Source organism: Triticum urartu, chromosome 3, assembly GCF_003073215.2.
Source record: "Triticum urartu cultivar G1812 chromosome 3, Tu2.1, whole genome shotgun sequence".
Classification (NCBI taxonomy): Eukaryota; Viridiplantae; Streptophyta; class Magnoliopsida; order Poales; family Poaceae; genus Triticum; species Triticum urartu.
The window spans coordinates 416530719-416550558 of record NC_053024.1 but is presented as its reverse complement, the minus strand read 5'-3'; the positions used below and the strand labels follow the sequence as shown (position 1 = coordinate 416550558).

Genomic DNA, 19840 nt, shown 5'->3' with positions numbered 1-19840 from the left:
TGGCTGAACAAATTACTGTTGAGCAATTGACAGAATTGAGCATAGTTATGAGAATATCTAGGTATGAGCATGTATATAGGCATCACGTCCGAGACAAGTAGACCGACTCCTGCCTGCATCTACTACTATTACTCCACACATCGACCGCTATCCAACATGCATCTAGAGTATTAAGTTCATAAGTACAGAGTAACGCTTCAAGCAAGATGACATGATGTAGAGGGATAAATTCATGCAATATGATAAAAAAACATCTTGTTATCCTCGATGGCAACAATACAATACGTGCCTTGCTGCCCCTACTGTCACTGGGAAAGGACACCGCAAGATTGAACCCAAAGCTAAGCACTTCTCCCATTGCAAGAAAGATCAATCTAGTAGGCCAAACCAAACTGATAATTCAAAGAGACTTGCAAAGATAACCAATCATACATAAAAGAATTCAGAGAAGATTCAAATATTGTTCATAGATAAACTTGATCATAAACCCACAATTCATCAGTCTCCACAAACACACCGCAAAAGAAGATTACTTCGAATAGATCTCCACGAGAGAGGGGGAGAACATTGTATTGAGATCCAAAAAGAGAGAAGAAGCCATCTAGCTAATAACTATGGACCCGAAGGTCTGAGGTAAACTACTCACACATCATCAGAGAGGCTATGGTGTTGATGTAGAAGCCCTCCGTGATCGATACCCCCTCCGGTGGAGCTCCGAAACAGGCCCCAAGATGGGATCTCGTGGATACAGAAAGTTAAGTTGGTGGAATTAGGGTTTTGGCTCCGTATCTGATCGTTTGGGGGTACGTAGGTATATATAGGAGGAAGGAGTACGTCGGTGGAGCAACAGGGAGGCCACGAGGGTGGAGGGCGCGCCTGGGAGGGGGGGGGGGTAGGCGCGCGCCCTACCTCGTGGCTTCCCTGTTGGTTGCTTGACGTAGGGTCTAAGTCTCCTGGATCAAGTTCGTTCCGAAAATCACGTCCCCGAAGGTTTCATTCCATTTGGACTCCGTTTGATATTCTTTTTCTGCGAAACTCTGAAATAGGCAAAAAAACAACAATTCTGGGCTGGGCCTTCGGTTAATAGGTTAGTCCCAATAATAATATAAAAGTGAATAATAAAGCCCAATAATGTCCAAAGCAGAAGATAATATAGCATGGAGCAATAAAAAAATATAGATACGTTGGAGACGTATCACCCCTCACCTCGCTCGGCTATAAATACAGTCCCCCCAGCCTTCTTGAGCATCACCAAGCCCTCTCACACACTCCACAAAGCAGTAGGAAGCCGTAGCCCGGCCGGGCAGGCCTCGGGCCACCGTCCCCGAGCTCGAGCTCGCCGGCGATCCCCTTGGGTCGTCCCCGCAGCTCTAGCCCCTCCCAAGCTCGGGCCACTCTTCCAGAGCCTCTGTCGTGCGTCAGTGGTGCCGTCCGACCCGGTTGGGGCCACTGGTGCAGCCTCTGGTCGCCGTCATCTCCTACTCCGGCGACCTCTGCCCACTGTCGCTGCTGGAGAGGCCCGTTCCGACGCTGTCCAACCACCCCTAGCTAATCTATGGGTACGAGCAGGTGCGCCTTCGTCTTCTCTTTCGATACATCCCTTTAGCTCGGGCCAATATGCCCTCCTCGCCGGCGTGAGCCCCGACGAAGCTCCGTCGTGCTCTGTTTCCCTCTCCCCCTCCCTCTCACCTGACTAGCGGTGCCCGCTAGTCAGCCACTCAGGCCGCGCCCGAAGCGGTACGAGTGGAGGCACCCCGCGGGTTTACGCCTTCGACGTCACCCCCCAGTTCTGTTTTATTTAAATCAAATTAAAATTATTCCAGAGAGCTTCAAACAGTCACAACTTTTAATCACAAGTCCAAATGAATTGATTCTTTTTGCATTATGTTCTTAATGAAAAGATCTAGCAGCTCACCAAAAATGAGATTTTTCTCTGCTGTCTAGATTTTCTGGTGAATTTTAGAGTGGTTCTTGATGTTTTCTTTTTGTGTTTATAATTGTTTCCAGAAGGTGAAGCTTGTCTTGAGGATCACCAGGAGGAGTGTGACCCTCATCTACACTAAGGCAAGCCACAACAACATTTTCATGGTGTCATTGCAATATTTGTGATTTTTTAACTTGAACAAATGATTTAATCCATGCATTTAATTCACTAAAATTATATATATATTCTGTTGGATGCTTGTTTAAGTTGATATGTTTAGTCTACAGAAGTTTACAACTAACTAAGTTAGTTTAAGTCATTAAGAGTAATATTTGATTATGAATAAGTAATATGTTTATGAAAAAGTAATTAGTTGGCTTAATATTTTCTTGAGTGAGATAAGAATTATGCTAAGATATTGTCATGGTTAATTTGCTAATAACCAGAGAGGTGTTGTGAGTTACTGAGATCTATGGTTAGTATTGGATGAAGTTGACCCGGTTATTTCTAATGATTTGTGATGCATATATATTAGTGTTGCATTTTCATGGCATACCATGACACCGGTTACTTTCACTTTAAGTTAAACCTGATAAAAATTCAACTTGCACATATCGTTGATCGGGTCATGGTGCCACTGAATCGAGATTTTCTCTAGTTCAACCACATTTGCCTTTGCGGGAAGGCCTTTTATTCGGTTCGTTGTCATGCCTCTAGTTGGTACCTCCAACGAGGGAAGGTTATGGGCGTGCGTTACCCTGGCCCGGTAAGCAGACATAACCTTGTGTGCCCGTTGTTGTTATGGTACCTTGTCCCCATTGGGACCGTTTATGTTTTGCCACGACGGTGGCCGTTGGTGTCTTTGGTAGGCACAGGGCCACCCATGAGTTAGCCCGGTGGGGAGTGAGTCGGAGTGGCCGGGAGAGTGTCATGGCAATGGAGGGGCTCTGTCAGAATGTCGTTGGTCCACCCAAATGGGAGTGCGAGGCCATGGGTTCCGTGGTGTGGGTACAGTGCGCTACCTCTGCAGAGTGTATTAAATCTATCGATAGCCGAGTCCACAGTTACGTACAAGCTCGAAAGTAGGTCACACCATGGATCAACGTTTAAATAATTTTGCACACTAAGATAATAACCTTGCACTATTGGAGAGAGGATGGTTGAGAAATCATCTTGATGCTGGAGGCCAAGTTGTTGGTTAGTTTGTGATCCGAGTACGATCACTATTTGGTTATGAGGTAACCCTATTAAAGACCAAGATATTGGTCAGTTTGTGGTCCAAGAGGGATCACCGTTTGGTAATCAAGTCCGAGGGACTTAAGTCACAAGATCATGATCACTGCATCCCAAGTATGATTTTGCATTAATGATTCAATTGGTTAATTATCATGATACTGTTTGTCATTATGTTTATGCTTGTTGTGAGCTTGCAAGTACATTGAATGTACTGACCTGGCGTGTCATGCCAGTTTTAGGAAAGTCTCGTTGGAAAGGAGTGCTGTCCGAGTCTAGATTGTGTCCACATCGGTGTCCCTGTGCTATGGAGTTCTGCTTCGTCGTCGTTCCGCTGCCGCGTAGTTGTCATGATCGAGGGCCCTTTATGTTCACTAAATAATGTACATATTGTTCAGCCGCACCGTGTGTGCCTATTGGCCTCGCAACTTGTTGTAATATGAACTATGTTACGCTAGCATCAATAAAGCGGTTGCTTTCTGTACCAAGATGTTGTGTATTGCTAGAAGACAAGATCTCTGGGCTGGCAATGCAAGGTAAACCGGTTGCTCTGAGCCGGGGTGCCACAACTTCTTATGATGTGCATTACCGAGATGGCCCAGAGATACATCTCCGATTCTCGGAGTGACAAATCCTAATCTCGATCTATGACAACCCAATAGACACATTCGGAGAAACATGTAGAGCATCTTTATAATCACCCAGTTATGTTGTGACGTTTGATAGCACACAAGGCATTCCTCCGGTATCCGAGAGTTGCATAATCTCATAGTTAAAGGAATATGTATATGACATGAAGAAAGCAATAGCAATAAAACTGAACGATCAATATGCTAAGCTAACGGATGAGTCTTGTCCATCACATCATTCTCCTAATGATGTGATCTTGTTCATCAAATGACAACACATGTCTATGGTTAGGAAACTTAACCATCTTTGATTAACGAGCTAGTCTAGTAGAGGCTTACTTGGGACACGGTGTTTCGTCTATGTACTGACACATGTATTAAGTTTCTGGTTAATACAATTCTAGCATGAATAATAAACATTTATCATGAATAATGAAATATAAAATAACAACTTTATTTTTGCCTCTAGGGCATATTTCCTTCACTAACACCTATATTAGCATATTACTAAGATAAACAGAAGGCATTGTAGAATCATTTATGAGGTGAGCTTGTCAATCTGAATGTGGAGGGACACCGTCCTCGACAACCCAGCCCCGGCTAGTAGCTTGGGCGGAACTGTAAAGAAGGGCAGCTCCTGCACGGCGACGTCACCAGGATCCTTGCTACTTGTCACCTCGATTTCCACCTTAACAGCGTCGGTCCTGCCTTTGGGCTCCCTCGGCGGGCCGTTCGCCCACAGCTTGGCCATGTAGTGCGGCAGTGGGGACGCCCCCGCTCTGATGCGGACGACCGACACGGCGATAGGCGCGCCGATGCCGAGCACGCCGCCGACCAAGAAAAACGCGCGACCGTCCTCCTCTGCGAACAGCAAGAGTTGCGACTCCAACACTAGCACTTGCAGCTGGAGCACTGATATGTCTCCGTCGTATCTATAATTTTTTATTGTTCCATGCCAATATTCTACAACTTCTACATACTTTTGGCAACAATTTATATGATTTTCTTGGACTAACATATTGATCCGGTGACCAGTGCCAGTTCATGTTTGTTGCATGTTTTTTGTTTCACAGAAAATCCACATCAAATGGTGTCCAAATGGGATAAAAACTTACGGAGATAATTTTGGAATATATGTGAATTTTGGGAAGTGGAATCAACGCGAGATGATGCCCGAGGGGCCCACAAGGATGGAGGGCGCGCCCCAGGGGGTAGGGCGAGCCCTGGGCCCTTGTGGCCACTCTATAAGGCGGTTGGTGCCCTTCTTCTGGCGCAAGAAAGAAAATATCCTGATAAAAGTCGTGTTAAAATTTCAGCCCAATCGGAGTTACGGATCTTTGGGAATTTAAGAAACGGTGAAAGGCCAGAAACAGGGAGCGCAGAAATAGAAGGAAACAGAGAGAGAGATCCCATCTCGGAGGGGCTCCCCCCCTCCGCCTCCATGGAAGCCAAGGACCAGAGGGGGAACCCTTCTTCCATCTAGGGGGAGGTCAAGGAAGAAGAAGAAGAAGAAGAAGAAGAAGGGGGGCTCTCTCCCCCTCTCTCCCGGTGGCGCCGGAACACCGCCGGGGCCATCATCGCAACGACAATCTACACCAACAACTTCGCCACTGTCATCACCAACTCTCTCCCCCTATATGCAGCGGTGTAGCACCTCTTCTCCCTGCTGTAATCTCTGCTTAAACATGGTGCTCAATGCTATATATTATTTCCCAGTGATGTATGGCTATCCTATGATGTTTGAGTAGATCCGTTTTGTCCTATGGGTTGATTGATGTTCGTGATTGGTTTGACTTGCATGTTTTATTATTGTTGTTGTCCTATGGTGCTCTCTGTGTCGTGCAAGCGTGAGGGATCCCCGTTGTAGGGTTTGCAATATGTTCATGGTTTTCTTATTTGTCTGCGTTGCGTGAGTGATAGAAACACAAACACAGATAAGTGGGTCATGGCGTATGGGAATAAAGAGGACTTGATACTTTAATGATATGGTTGGGTTTTACCTTAATGATCTTTAGTAGTTGCGGATGCTTGCTAGAGTTCCAATCATAAGTGCATATGATCCAAGAAGAGAAAGTATGTTAGCTTATGCCTCTCCCTCATATAAAATTGCAATAATGATTACCGGTCTAGTTATCGATTGCCTAGGGACAAATAACTTTCTTGTGACAAAAGACACTCTACTAAAACTAACTTAGTTGTGTCTTTATCTAAACAGACCCTAGCTTTTATTTACATGCTCTTTATTATCTTGCAAACCTAGCCTACAACACCTACAAAGTACTTCTAGTTTCATACTTGTTCTAGATAAAGTGAATGTTAAGCGTGCGTAGAGTTGTATCGGTGGTCGATAGAACTTGAGGGAATATTTGTTCTACCTTTAGCTCCTCGTTGGGTTTGACACTCTTACTTATCGAAAGAGGCTACAACAGATCCCCTATACTTGTGGGTTATCAAGCACCTTGCCGTACTGGATCCTGTGCACGAGGATGGGATGCACGATGCTGATGTGGTGGGGGAGTGCTGGCGGCGGGCCTTCGTAGCCGCAGATGGGCACGGGGCATTTGCAGGGTGCGAGCGGACACACGGTCTGGTGATCGGCGAGCTTGTGGTAAGTGACGTAGAGCCCACAGCCTCCATGCGGGCACTCCAGCCTCACCGAGGAGAGGATGACGTCCATCACCGTGTTCCGCACATTGAAGCCGCTGCCGTGCTCGCACTTCTCGCACTGCCGTTGGTCCTCGGGGTGCTTGCCGGGGCAGTCCGCGTAGGCCAGGTGCCCTTCCTTTGCACTGCACAAATCAATCCAACATCACATCAATCAAGAAACCTACACCTTGCTCGATCGGCCGAACGGACGAGGTGTATTCGAACCTCATACACTGGAGGCTTCAAGGGTTGGAGGCACAAGGGGCAGTGGAGCAAGGTGAGGTCCATAGAGACCATAGAGAGCTCCATCGTCGGGTCCTATTCCGTCGGCATGATCTCGCCCTCCTCATGCACAACCATCTCTCGCTTTAGGGCCGGGGCATTACAAAGTTTTACCATCATATATTCATACTACTTCAAGGTGTATTAAATTAACACATGCAAGTATCAAAAGGAAAGTCACGGCATGCATGCATGCGTTGTAATTAATGCATCGATAAACGCAAATTATTGAAATATATCAAGTGCACTGCTTTGATGTGTCGCATCAACTCGTACAACAAGGAGAAGTTTGATTACAACGCCCTCTCCCTCGCCCATGAGAACTAGGAGAAGCTTTCGCTACACGCTCTCCCTCCCGCACGCGGTGGACATGCAGCAGTTCATTCGGTGTCAGATGGCCAGAAGCATACAGGTAGTACTCCACTGTAGTAGTACCGTCATTGTTCTACTTCCCGAAGAGGCGAAGGGCCAAGCGCAACCCAGACACTCATGTGGCAGTTTCATGTGTAGGGGAGATAGGGTCTGTTTGGTTGGAGACTAGTGTGGCCAAGCCAAAGTGTGGCCAGCCACACAAGTATGGCAAGCCACATAAGTGTGGCTGAGAAATTGGATGCCAAACTTTGGCAAAAGTTGGCAAAAAAATTGTCTCTATGACAAGTGGACCATAGGGGCAATAAAGTGTGGGAAGCCAAAGTGTGGCAAAAACCAAACGCATACCAACTAAAGTGTGGATGCCAAATTTTGGCTTGGCAAACTGTGGCTGGGAACCAAACAGCACCATAGTATAGTGACATAGTCTAGGATAGCATGTACCGTGCCTCTAAGCTTAAAATTGTCGGAGTCGGCTCCATCCTATGAGGCCATCTCGAAGCATTTTTTATTAAATAATCTTCTAGCCCTACCTGTCATCCTGGTGATTGTAGTTTGCATGCTCATATGGTCAAGACAGGAAGATATATTTTAATTTCTAGTGGGGTAAAGGTTAGAGGTTGCAGCAAGTATATTGTACATTGCGGGTCTTTTAGCCAAGTTTAGAGGCAAGCATGTGGGGCCAGTGCTATAATGTGTCGCGTCAACTCATACAACAAGGAGAAGCTTCATTTTACTACTAGTACGCCCTCTCCTCGCCCATCGCAACTCGTACAACAAGGGGTGGGGCGTTGTGCGGCAGTTTTGTGGCAATTCTTTTCTAGTGTTGTGTGCGTCCAATAGGTGCCACCGTCGGATGCAGATCTTACGGTTATTGTGGTGATTGCTAGTGTTGCAATATCATTTATAGCCAACACATATACAACAAGCTTAGCCTCTCATCTTCTCTCCACACATTTATTGCATCTGCCTTGGAGCACGCATATAGCCAGGCTCTTGCATGAGACAAAATTGGCATGTAAGCAGGCTATAAGCCCACTATTGTACTTGCTCTTAATAGTATAGCCCTGTAAACTAGAAAGGAGGGACTACTCCCTCCATTCCTAAATATTTTCCTTTCTAGAGATTTCAACAAGTGACTACACCCTAAATGAGTACATGCGGAGCAAAATGAGTGAATCTACACCATAAATAAATAAGTAGTTCTCTCGTTTTCCTCTCTGCCTTTGTCGTGGTGCACAATATTGAGTATACTACTACTGACTAGTCTCTTTTTGACATGCATTTACGTTGATACGACTTTAATGCCAATGAGGCAGAGGGTAGTGGTTCCCGAAATGTTGAACGGTCAATGATGCCTCCGCATTCAATTAGCATGCAGAGGTAAGTAATTGGAGAAGTAGAATGGAGCCAACACGATGTGAATGCAATGCAGTTTTGACCCTCATATAAAGGCGCTCCACCACTCCAATCCATCTACTCCTAGTCTCTGTGCAACACTGCCCACTCCAATCCAAGACCAATACCAAGTGACCAGAAGCCACAAGCACCTATGGCGTCGATGGACGCGAGCGGCAGTCGGCTGTGCCGGATCGTCCAAGATGCCGGCCTGTGGCCCCGCACCGCGTAGCATTTACAGACGGTGCTGGCAACCGCCAGCGTCATAGCCCTCATCGACACTGGCTTCGCCTCTCGCATGTGCCAGATGATGGTCGACTCCATCCACAAGTTCACCGCCGTCAAGAAGCGCACGGACGACCTTGTTGTACTACTCCAGCTCGCGCGCCCAGGCTCCTCGTTGCCTTCCACCCTCATCGGCCTCCAAGGTGATGAACTCTTTGAAGCACTGGTGTCCCTGCAGCTACCAGAGGTTGTGACAAAGAATGTGCACCTCGGGGTCGCGCTTGCCGCACAGCACCTCGCCATGCAAGAAACCGTCGACCTACACATCCACGTCTACGAGGAAATCGTATACAGAGGCCACTACAAGGCTGGCGAGGACAGTAAGACGTTGGCCTTCTTCCAGCGGCTGGAATCTTTGGACGCCATTGTATAGAAGCACGTCGACCTGGCCAGGAAAGGCGCCGCTACTTAGCCGCAGTTCAGTGGGCCGGCACCCTGAGTCGAGGAGGTGGACGTCGTCGATGGATGCGTCTTTCTTCTTGCCTCCTGTAACCAGCACTGCATCGCCTTGTGGCCTTAATGTTTTATTAGTGAATGGCATTTTTATTCTAGTCATAACATTTTCACTGTCAAGTGGGGCCGCAGTTGAGCAAACCGACCATTGGCAAATCCCCACCCCGCCCACCGCGCATCAGCTGAGTTAGAATTAGAAGAGAGAAACAAGGGAGAAGAGCTAGCTGTAGCACGGACACTGTTGTCAGATGGGACTCGTGTTGATAGAATAGGAGTACTGAGTACTCATACCTCTTTTTTTCAGGGAAAAAGTAGTCGTGCGTCTAGTACCACTAGTTGGGTGTGTGCGACCTATACATGTCATCACTTTAGGTCTCCTTTTCGAACCGCATCTACGCTTCATAGTACATATTTTTTCACGCATTTATCCTGTTATATGTACTCCTAGGCTATTTCCATGTGCTCCCTTTCGCCGACATGTGGGACATAGAGCATCTCGTTCGTAGTGCATGCATGACTCGGAGCATATGCAACCATGCCGGCATACTTTCCATTTCAGACCTCACGAATTACATGCAAACCCCCCGCAGAAGAATAAATAAATAAACGAATGAATTACTACATGCAAACCGGATTATTTTCATAGAAATCGGAGCACGTTCATTAAATTTTGGACATAACACATTTATAAAAAACGACCGGACCTAAACCAGTCTAAGGGCCTCTTTGATTCACAGGATACTAAAAACACAAGAATGGGGAAAGTATGATGGCAATGAACCGAGATGAGGAGGAATAGGAGTAGCACTGTACATGCTACAGACTAGACTATAGCACATTGTTTTTATGGCCATATCACCACATTGTTTTCTATGGCCTATCGCCTGCTGGTTCACTAGGCTGCCGTGGTTCGCACTCCTCCGACGTGAGTAGTAGTACTAGTATATACACTATATATACCGCATGATTCTTTGCTCCTTCTTACGTACTTTGCCGACATGTGGGAGAGCCAGCATCCGAGTCGACGTGTCATGCACCAGATTAGAGTGGGGAACGGAGGGGGGGCATCACCCCGGTCGTAGTGCTAGTAATTCATGACTATAGTGAGTAGTCATATCACAAGACCCCGTCTTTCCAGCAGTAACACATCATAAAATCACACAACCCTGCCTTTCCAGTAGTAAGTTGAATCCGCTACTCCCTCACCCTCCTCGCCTCTCTGTCAAACCGCCTACGCGAAAACTGCCGCGCGTACTGCCCGAGAAAAGCCTCGCTATCTACTTTTAACTACTCATAGTATAATTTTGTATCGATGTATTGCGCTATGGAGCAGAAAACCAAGAGAAAAATGTGGTACATGTAAACAAATACAGTTCAAGCTCTAGCAAGAGTTTCAGAATGTAAACCATGCATGTGTTTATACGTATAGGTTACTTCAAAGTACTGAGTCCATTGATGCAATGTGGTCAAACTGTACCATCGATATCTCAAAGCCAAAATAGTTCAAGCTTGTTCGTTCTATATAAATACTAGTACTGTATGTTTATTCACCCGTGGGGTTGTTCAATGAATGGAGGGTCGGCGAGCACAAGTGAACAATACTACTACTAGTAAGTAGGGGTCGTACAGTTAGCCACGTTAAATAGAGAGTTTCTTTTCTTTAATGCCACATACACAAATTGAAACGCTTGTTGTGGAGAGAAAAAGATAATCACTCCACTATATATATAGGCAGGGGCTTGAGCGCTTGCTTTACTAGGGTTGCTCTCTTCATTCTCTCATCCTCTCCAGATCTAAACAAGATAGCGGTAGCAACATTTCCTCTCTGCTCACCGCTGGTCACAGATCCGGCCGAATCCCTTCGGCCGGTGTGTGTGGAGGACTAGGTGCATCGTTCACGTGGTCATCGGCGGCGAGGGAGGAAACCCATAGCTGTTGGTGGGTCCTGATCCTCTGCCCGTGTCGTTCTCTCCGACACAGCGCCGGCTCGGGAGGTCCTCCGACCCTTCTTCCTCCCTGCCGTATTGTGCGCAGATCCGACCTGTCGCCGCCGACCCTCAGGTATAAGTTCTTCGAAAGTGGCCTTGCTCTACTACCCCAGCTCCCCACGTGTCTGCATGTGCATCTTTTTCTACTTCCATCAGCTCTTCCAAAGCCACCTAAATTTTTAGTATTATTGAGGTAAAGCTACTTCATGCAGTCGAATCTAGGACTTGGTTCAAACAACGAAGAAAGGGGGAAGTCGTAGCATAAATCTAGGACTTGATTCAAAGAGGAAATAACAGGGGGAAAGTAGTAGAGACTGGATACCCAACCGTTCTCTTGGTTGAAAAGGGGAATAAAGGGAAAAGGCAGTACAAACTAGACAAGGAACAGATCTATTATTGGTTGAAAAAAGGATAGAAAGTGGCGGCTGGTGGACAAGTCAATAGAGTATGTCCTGGATTAGATTTGCTGCCCTCGCATAGTAAAAGGTCTCCAGGATTAGATTTGCTGCCCTCACAGAGTATGAACAAACTCGGCATCACCACTTTATGCCTCCTTGTAGGTATATTGTGCTGATGCGTCCACTGTTGCATGTCCTTATACCAATTTTTTGTTGTTGTTAATGTAAGGTTGCATGTAAAATGAAGCGATCACAGTGTTACCTTAAGGACATGTCTAACCAATGTTATTGTTAATCTAATGCCTCCAGTTATATGATACAATTAAACTATGTTACAAATGGTACTCCTGTTGTTTTCCCCAGTATGATAAGTAAGTTGCTTCTTTATGTTGTTGAGTGTCCTGGTGTCCCCATGGTCCCATGCCCTTAAACCAACTCTTTAGCTATTGTTGATCTACTATATCTGGTAAACAAGCAATGCCACCATTAAAGTAATCCCATATTTGACGAATGTCATTGTTGATTGTAATGCTTCCGGTAACATGAAGCAATGCTGCTGTTTTAGAATTTCTACTGTCCTTGCGTGATTGCCATGAACATAATCAAGATGCTTCTTTTCATTTCATGTATGTTTCGTATCTTGTTATTGACCAGCAAATGTTTTCTTTCTATCTTTTTGTGTAGATAGGGATATCCATTTCACCTTGTTGCTATTGTGACCTTTTGGTGAACTACACAAAACACATTTTTTGGAATGAGTGTACTGTGTAGTTCAACTAAAATGTCACGTGGGAAACATTTCTTAATTTTGGAGGAACTGCACAAAATGGTGATTGGAGTTTCAAAATCTCCGTCAAATTCTGCTGGTAATCACGTGCAACATTTTATTAGCCTTTGCAAGATGAGCCATCACTATCACCACAATGGCACTTTATTTTAGTGGAACTGCACAAAAGGATAAGAAAATTATAGTTGCACTTTACATGAGTAGGACAGCCAACCTTAATGTTGCTCAATTTTAGTGCAACTACTAAAGAAGAACCTGCCAGCTCATGAGAGCAAGTACTTCTTGCTAGCTGAATGATGCAATCTTTGCTTCATTTCAGGTGAACTACAGAAAAAGTCACATTAATTGAATCATCGAGTGGAGCTGCAGGTTGACCACATTGAGTCGTGGCGGTGTAGGGGCCCCTCTCTCAGTTACGGTTCCCATGAACTGGTATGTTTCTTTTTGGTTGATTTTGACTCTGCATCCAGCTAGTGATCTTGTGCTACTGTTTTGGCACTGCTACTGCCACTGATAAAATGAACTAATAATACATTTAAAATAGAACTATTGTCTTAGCTACCATTTCATTTCCAATGTAGATAATTGGCAGAAGAAAAGTGATTGAAATGAGTCGGCGCTCCTCCTCTCTAACTGGCGGGCGCCATAATTTTAGTTGAACTACACAAAAAAGTGATTGAAATGAGATCGATGCTCCTCCTTCTACTGCCACACTGAGGTGTTAATGAATGTCAATGAATCGCTTTCATAGCAAGATATGGGGACATGTAGAATAACTTGATCTCCCAAAGTCATCTCACACCAGTCAGTACTGTCCTTTCTCAACGTGATTGTGCTTAGTCATACTGTGCTAACATTGTATTTTTTAAATAAAGCTATTCTATCGCAAAGTTTTCTTGTTTTGGAAATAAAGTTAGCTTCAACTAGTGCCACTATTATAGTAATCATGCTCTTTCCTATCAGTGCAAATAGGAATACTCAACTATAGATGTTGTTATGGTCAAGAGCATTCGCCAAGTTCTTGGGTTGTATGACACGGGTAGCCAAGATGGATTTAATCCCGATATTCACTTTATCAAAAGGCTCTAATGGATTGGTTCTGAATCTTGCCAGCCGAGAATTAATGAGATGTGTAGGCATCTTTGTTGTACTTATCATTTGAATCTTATTTGTTGGTTCTGAATCTTGCAAGTTGGGAATCAATGAGATGTGTAGGCATCTTTGTTGTACTTATTATTTGAATCTTATTTGTTGGTTCTGAATCTTGCAAGCTGTGAAACACGGCATGATGATGCAGAGGACAACAACTATAACAAATTGTTCAAACATGGTAGTATTATCTGTGTGAAAGTGCGACAAATGTGTTGATCGTGTGCGTCCTGAGAATAATAATTCTAATTGTTGTGCATGTTGATCCTGTGGCACTGACAGAACGAGCCAATGCATTGCTTGTTTTAAGAATAAATTTTATTAAAGCTAATTAAATTTAAGTAAAGTGACCACTAACACTTGTTATTAGAGTACCAATACAGACCCGCTCGTGAACTGACGTGTGGCCGGAATAGGATTCTTATTGGAGGCGTTTGAATGCGTTGAGGGTGCATGTTCTGCCGGCCATGCGGCGGGCGAGGGAGGGGTAGTAACTGTTGTTGCATGTACACACTCACTTTACTGTTGAATCCAGTTCCCCAAGAGCTGAAAAACGAACTGGTGCCGCCATCTACCCACTTGTTCACTTGAAGAGACTCCAATGGCGATCTGAGGGGTGAGCCTACTGGATATGGACTTCAGCAAGGAGTTCACCTTTCAGTTCGCCGTTCTATCCCATGGCTGCACCAAGTTGATGTGATGTACACCAATGATCTGGAATTGGTGAAGCTCTGCCTCGCCGAGTTCAAGCAGTACCTACAGGACGAGAAAGCACAAGGTCGCAGGACTAGACCTTGTGCCCATCCATTCGTCTCCTGACAGGGACCAGCGGATCACCATCGCCCAGGTATGCGTGCGGGGCGAGGTTCTCTTCTACCACTGTTGTAGGGCCATCAGAGGTTCTGGATCATTCGCCCGTATCATCGGCAGTTCTGACTGCAGCTTCGCTGCGATGGAGAGAAGGAAGAACACGACGATTCGGCCATCTGCTTCCCGTAACCGACAATTACACGGACGGCCGCAGCATCATGATCAAACATGTCAGGAAGGTCTAGATCATGTACTTTATCTGTTTAAGCACCTTTATCATCTGAGTGTTTCATGCATTAGCCTATGTGTCGTAATTATCTGTTTTGTTTGAAATATTTCATCTAAGAACAAATTAACCTGTTTGCTTTTTTAGTGGCTATTTGCTTATGTATGTAACTAGTTCACTGGGCTGTCGTGCTTTGAATCTCCTTCCTCCCAACATATTCACCTTCTCAGGTGGACCCAGCAGGTCTCGTACACACACATCTGGGACCAACCACCTATCCATTTATATTTCTTTAGTTTTTTCAATCTTTCGTCCTCTTCCTACAGTGGCTGGCAGCGCTACCGCACACGTCTCGGTGACCCATCATAGCCTATGGCGTTGTCCAGGCCATCCCTCTACTCCCACACATTTTCCGGCAGCGACAGCTCCACCGGCCCACCCTACACCCGAACAAGTCAACCCTCATACTCCCCTCCGCCTAAGTCTTCCCTCGCTCTAGTTCGTTTGGTCTGAGGTCTCGACGTTGTTCTCCACCTTGGTGCTCTTGCCATGGCGTCGCTGTCTGTCATTCCCAACATGGTCAGCAAAACAAGAGGAATCGGGAGACGATTGTTTGTCGAGAGGCTGACAGTCCTGGGCCCACCAAGTCCATGGCCTAGGTTTTGTTGTTTAACATGCACAGCCCATGACATGTTTCAACTTTTTTTGGGTCCAGCAGGTATCAAGCGGCATCTGGGCCTCCCAGCCTAGCTTGTCTATAACATCAGTAGCCCAAGTTATGTTTGTTTTTTCAAGACGACGCATAGCTCAGTTCTATTTTTCTATAAGAATGCAAAACTGAACCTATGTTTTCCCTTCTATAATAGTATACATATTTATATTTATATCTTATTTTATTACTTATATATAATAGAAACAACATAAGGTTCCATTAAACCTGCCGTTCGTCCAACCATTTCATAGACCTTCCCACTTCCTTTATTTTTCGTTTCCATTAATCCTATATCTGAATTTTCTCCCACTTTCTTTTTCGATGTAATCAGAGTTTTCTCTTAGTACTTTTCCCTAAAACCAACTCAATTGTCCCACGTCTAGCCTAAAAAATAATAATACCCCACATCCTATTAACTCATCAAATTAAATGATATTTTATTTCGTAAATCGAAAGTTCTTACAAAATAACAATAATAATTGTTTATATATAATTTGGCAAGTTAACTCCTGGTGATTGCGTACATAAGCTTGCAAAGATTTTACTGACCAATGCAGTAATAGACATGCAATCATGTGTTTATGTTTTTATAACATTTCTCCGTCCAACCCAACATGATATTTTCACCCAGCCCAGCAAGTCTGCGGATTTTGAGAAAAATGCAAATGGGCTTTAAATTCTACCATAATATATAAACGGGCTGCATAGACGCTACATCATTGTTTCACCCAGCCCACCAACTAGACTAAAAAACCAAATGGACTGGCTAGCATGCAGGCTAGTAGGTCGAAGCCTAAGCACTTTCACACAAAATAAAAATACAAAGGTCGGAGCCTAAGCAAGGCATTGGATTTACATCCAACGACCGACATTCTTCTTCAATCTCTCGTCTTCTTCCCTCAGCGCTGCCGGGACCGCGTGCTCCAGCCTTCAGTGTCTAGTGGTGCTATTTTGCGCGCTTCACAGCAAAACGCTACCCCACCGATGGACAGGCCATCCCTCCACTACTCCGCACCTCCTGTTATTCTCTCCCGAGTGTAGGCCCACCTCGCACCCGAACTAGTCAAGTTTCCCACTCCTCTCTGTCTAGGACTCCACTGCCGCGTATTCCCCATCTCCGGGGCATTCCAGTCTGAGGCCTCGCCGTCGTGCATCGGCCTTGGTGCGCTCTACACGGTGTGGTCAATGTGGTCAACAAACGAGAGTCATCGGAAGATAACTGTATGTGGAGAGGCTGATAGTGGGACGCACCACGCCCATGGACGCATGCATGCAACTACATCCTTTTTGCCCTAAAAATAATGTTTTCTCCCCCTGACAGTTGGGACCGACCAGCTACATCTTCGCACGCAAGGAAGTGTGTCTTTATTATGGGAAAACAATGATTCTTCCCCCTGACAGCTAGGACCCACCATCTGTGTCAGTCTTCTTGAAGATCCATTTATTCTGAATGGCATGCGGATCATCGGCAAGTGCACCAAAGTCCACACTTTGTTCTCATACATGGATCCTATCTCAGATTTTTCATGGCCTCAAGCCATTTATCGAAATCTGGGCTCATCATAGCGTCTTCATAGTTCGTAGATTCGCCATGGTCTAGTAACATGACTTCCAGAACAGGATTACCGTACCACTCTGGTGCAGATTGTCCTCTAGTTGACCCACGAGGTTCAGTAGTAACTTGATCTGAAGTTTCATGATCATCATCATTGGCTTCCTCTCTAGTTGGTGTAGGCATCACGGGAACTCTTTTCTGTGATGAGCTACTTTCCAATTGAAGAGAAGGTACAAGTACCTCATCGAGTTCTACTTTCCTCCCACTCACTTCTTTCGAGAGAAACTCCTTCTCTAGAAATGTTCCATTCCTGGCAACAAAGATCTTGCCTTCGAATCTGTGGTAGAAGGTGTACCCAATTGTTTCCTTAGGGTATCCTATCAAGATGCACTTCTTTGATTTGGGTTCGAGCTTATGAGGGCTGAAGCCTTTTGACATAAGTGTCACAACCCCAAATTTTAAGAAACGATAGCTTAGGTTTCTTGCCAAACCATAGTTCATACGGTGTCGTCTCAACGGATTTAAACGGTGCCCTATTTAACGTGAATGCAGCTGGCTCTAATGCATAACCCCAAAATGATAGTGGTAAATCGGTAAGAGACATCATAGATCGCACCATATCTAATAAAGTACAGTTACGACATTCAGACACACTATTATGTTGTGGTGTTCTAGGTTGCGTGAGTTGTGAAACTATTCCACTTTGTTTTAAATGAAGGCCAAACTCATTACTCAAATATTCGCCTTCGCGATCAGATCGTAGAAACTTTATTTTCTTGTTTAGATGATTTTCCACTTCACTCTGAAATTCTTTGAACTTTTCACATGTTTCAGACTTGTGTTTCATTAACTAGATATACCCATATCTGCTCAAATCATCTGTGAAGGTCAGAAAATAAAGATACCCTCTGCGTGCCTCAACACTCATCGGACTGCATACATCGGTATGTATTATTTCCAATAAGTCATTGGCTCACTCCGTTGTTCTGTAGAATGGAGTTTTAGTCATCTTGTCCATGAGGCATGGTTCGCAAGTATCAAATGATTCATAATCAAGTGATTCCAAAAATCCATCTACATGGAGTTTCTTCATGCGCTTTACACCAATATGACCTAAACGGCAGTGCCACAAATATGTTGCACTATCATTATCAACTTTGCATCTTTTGGCATCAATATTATGAATATGTGTATCAACACAATCGATATTCAATAGAAATAGACCACTCTTCAAGGGTGCATGACCATAAAAGATATTACTCATATAAATAGAACAACCATTATTCTCTGATTTAAATGAATAATCATCTTGCACTAAACAATATCCAGATATAATGTTCATGCTCAACGCTGGCACCAAATAACAATTATTCAGGTCTAAAACTAATCTCGAAGGTAGATGTAGAGGTAGCATGCCGGCAGCGATCACATTGACCTTGGAACCATTCCCGACGCACATCGTCACCTCGTCCTTAGCCAATCTTTGTTTAATCCGTAGCTCCTGTTTCAAGTTACAAATATTAGGACGAACCAGTATCAAATACCTAGGCGCTACTACGAGCATTAGTAAGGTACATATCAATAACATGTATATCAAATATACCTTTGTTCACTTTGCCATCCTTCTTATCCACCAAATACTTGGGGTAGTTTTGCTTCGAGTGACCAGCCCCTTTGTAGTAGAAGCACTCAGTTTCAGGCTTGGGTCCAGCTTTGGGATTCTTCCCATGAGTGGCAACTTGCTTGCCATTCTTCTTGAAGTTCCCTTTCTTTCCCTTACCCTTTTTCTTGAAACTAGTGGTCTTGTTAACCATCAAAACTTGATGATCCTTCTTGATTTCTACCTCCGCAGCCTTAAGCATTGCGAAGAGCTCGAGAATTGTTTTGTTCATCCCTTGCATATTACAGTTCATCATGAAGCCTTTGTAGCTCGGTGGTAGTGATTGAAGAACTTTGTCAATAACACAATCAACTAGAAGATCAACTCCCAGCTGAGTCAAGTGATCATAATACCCAGACATTTTGAGTATGTGTTCACTGACAGAACTGTTCTCCTCCATGTTGCAGCTATAGAACTTGTTGGAGACTTCATGTCTCTCAACCCGGGCATTTGCTTGAAATATTAACTTCAACTCTTGGAACATCTCATATGCTCCATGACGTTCAAAACGTCTTTGTAGTCCCGGTTCTAAGCCGTAAAGCATGGCACGCTGAACTATAGAGTAGTCATCAGATCGAGCTTGCCAGACATTCATAACATCAGCTTCACCTCCTGCAACAGGCCTTTCACCTAGCTGTGCAGCAAGGACATAATTCTTATGTGAAGTAATGAGGATAATTCTCAAGTTACGGACCTAGTCCATGTAGTTGCTACCATCATCTTTCAACTTAGCTTTCTCTAGGAACGCATTAAAATTCAAGGGAACGGTAGCTCGGGCCATTGATCTACAACACAGATATGCAAAACTATAAGACTAAGTTCATGACAAATTAAGTTCATTTAATCATATTACTAAAGAAATCCCACTTAAATAGACATACCTCAAATCATCTAAGTGCTACGTGATCCGAATCAACTAACCCATGTCTGATCATCATGTGAGATGGGGTAGTCATCAATGGTGAACATCTCAATGTTGATCATATCTGCTATATGATTCATGTTCGAACTTTCAGTCTACAGTGTTCCGAGGCCATGTCTGTACATGCTAGGCTTGTCAAGTTTAACCCAAGTATTCTGCATGTGCAAAACTGTCTTGGACCCGTTGTATGTGAATGTAGAGTCTATCACACCTGATCATCACGTGGTGTCTCAACACGACGAACTGTAGCAATGGTGCATACTTAGGGAGAACACTTTTACCTTTAAATTTAGTGAAGGGATCATCTTATAATGCTATCGCCGTACTAAGCAAAATAAGATGCATAAAAGATAAACATCGCATGCAATCAAGATATGTGACATGATATGGCCATCATCATCTTGTGCTTTTGAT

General features: G+C 44.6%; 1 protein-coding gene across 1 annotated transcript; it reads right to left on the bottom strand.

Annotated features, from left to right (window-relative positions):
• Positions 1 to 4324: 4324 nt before the first annotated feature.
• On the bottom strand, positions 4325 to 8781 carry LOC125546847 (E3 ubiquitin-protein ligase SINA-like 5). The gene is made up of 3 exons (XM_048710961.1): positions 8582 to 8781; positions 6227 to 6575; positions 4325 to 4690 (listed from the first exon to the last, which is right to left on the bottom strand). Exons 1-3 carry the CDS (start codon positions 8779 to 8781, stop codon positions 4325 to 4327), a joined length of 915 nt encoding a protein of 304 aa, XP_048566918.1.
• Between the last annotated feature and the right edge of the window lie 11059 nt (positions 8782 to 19840).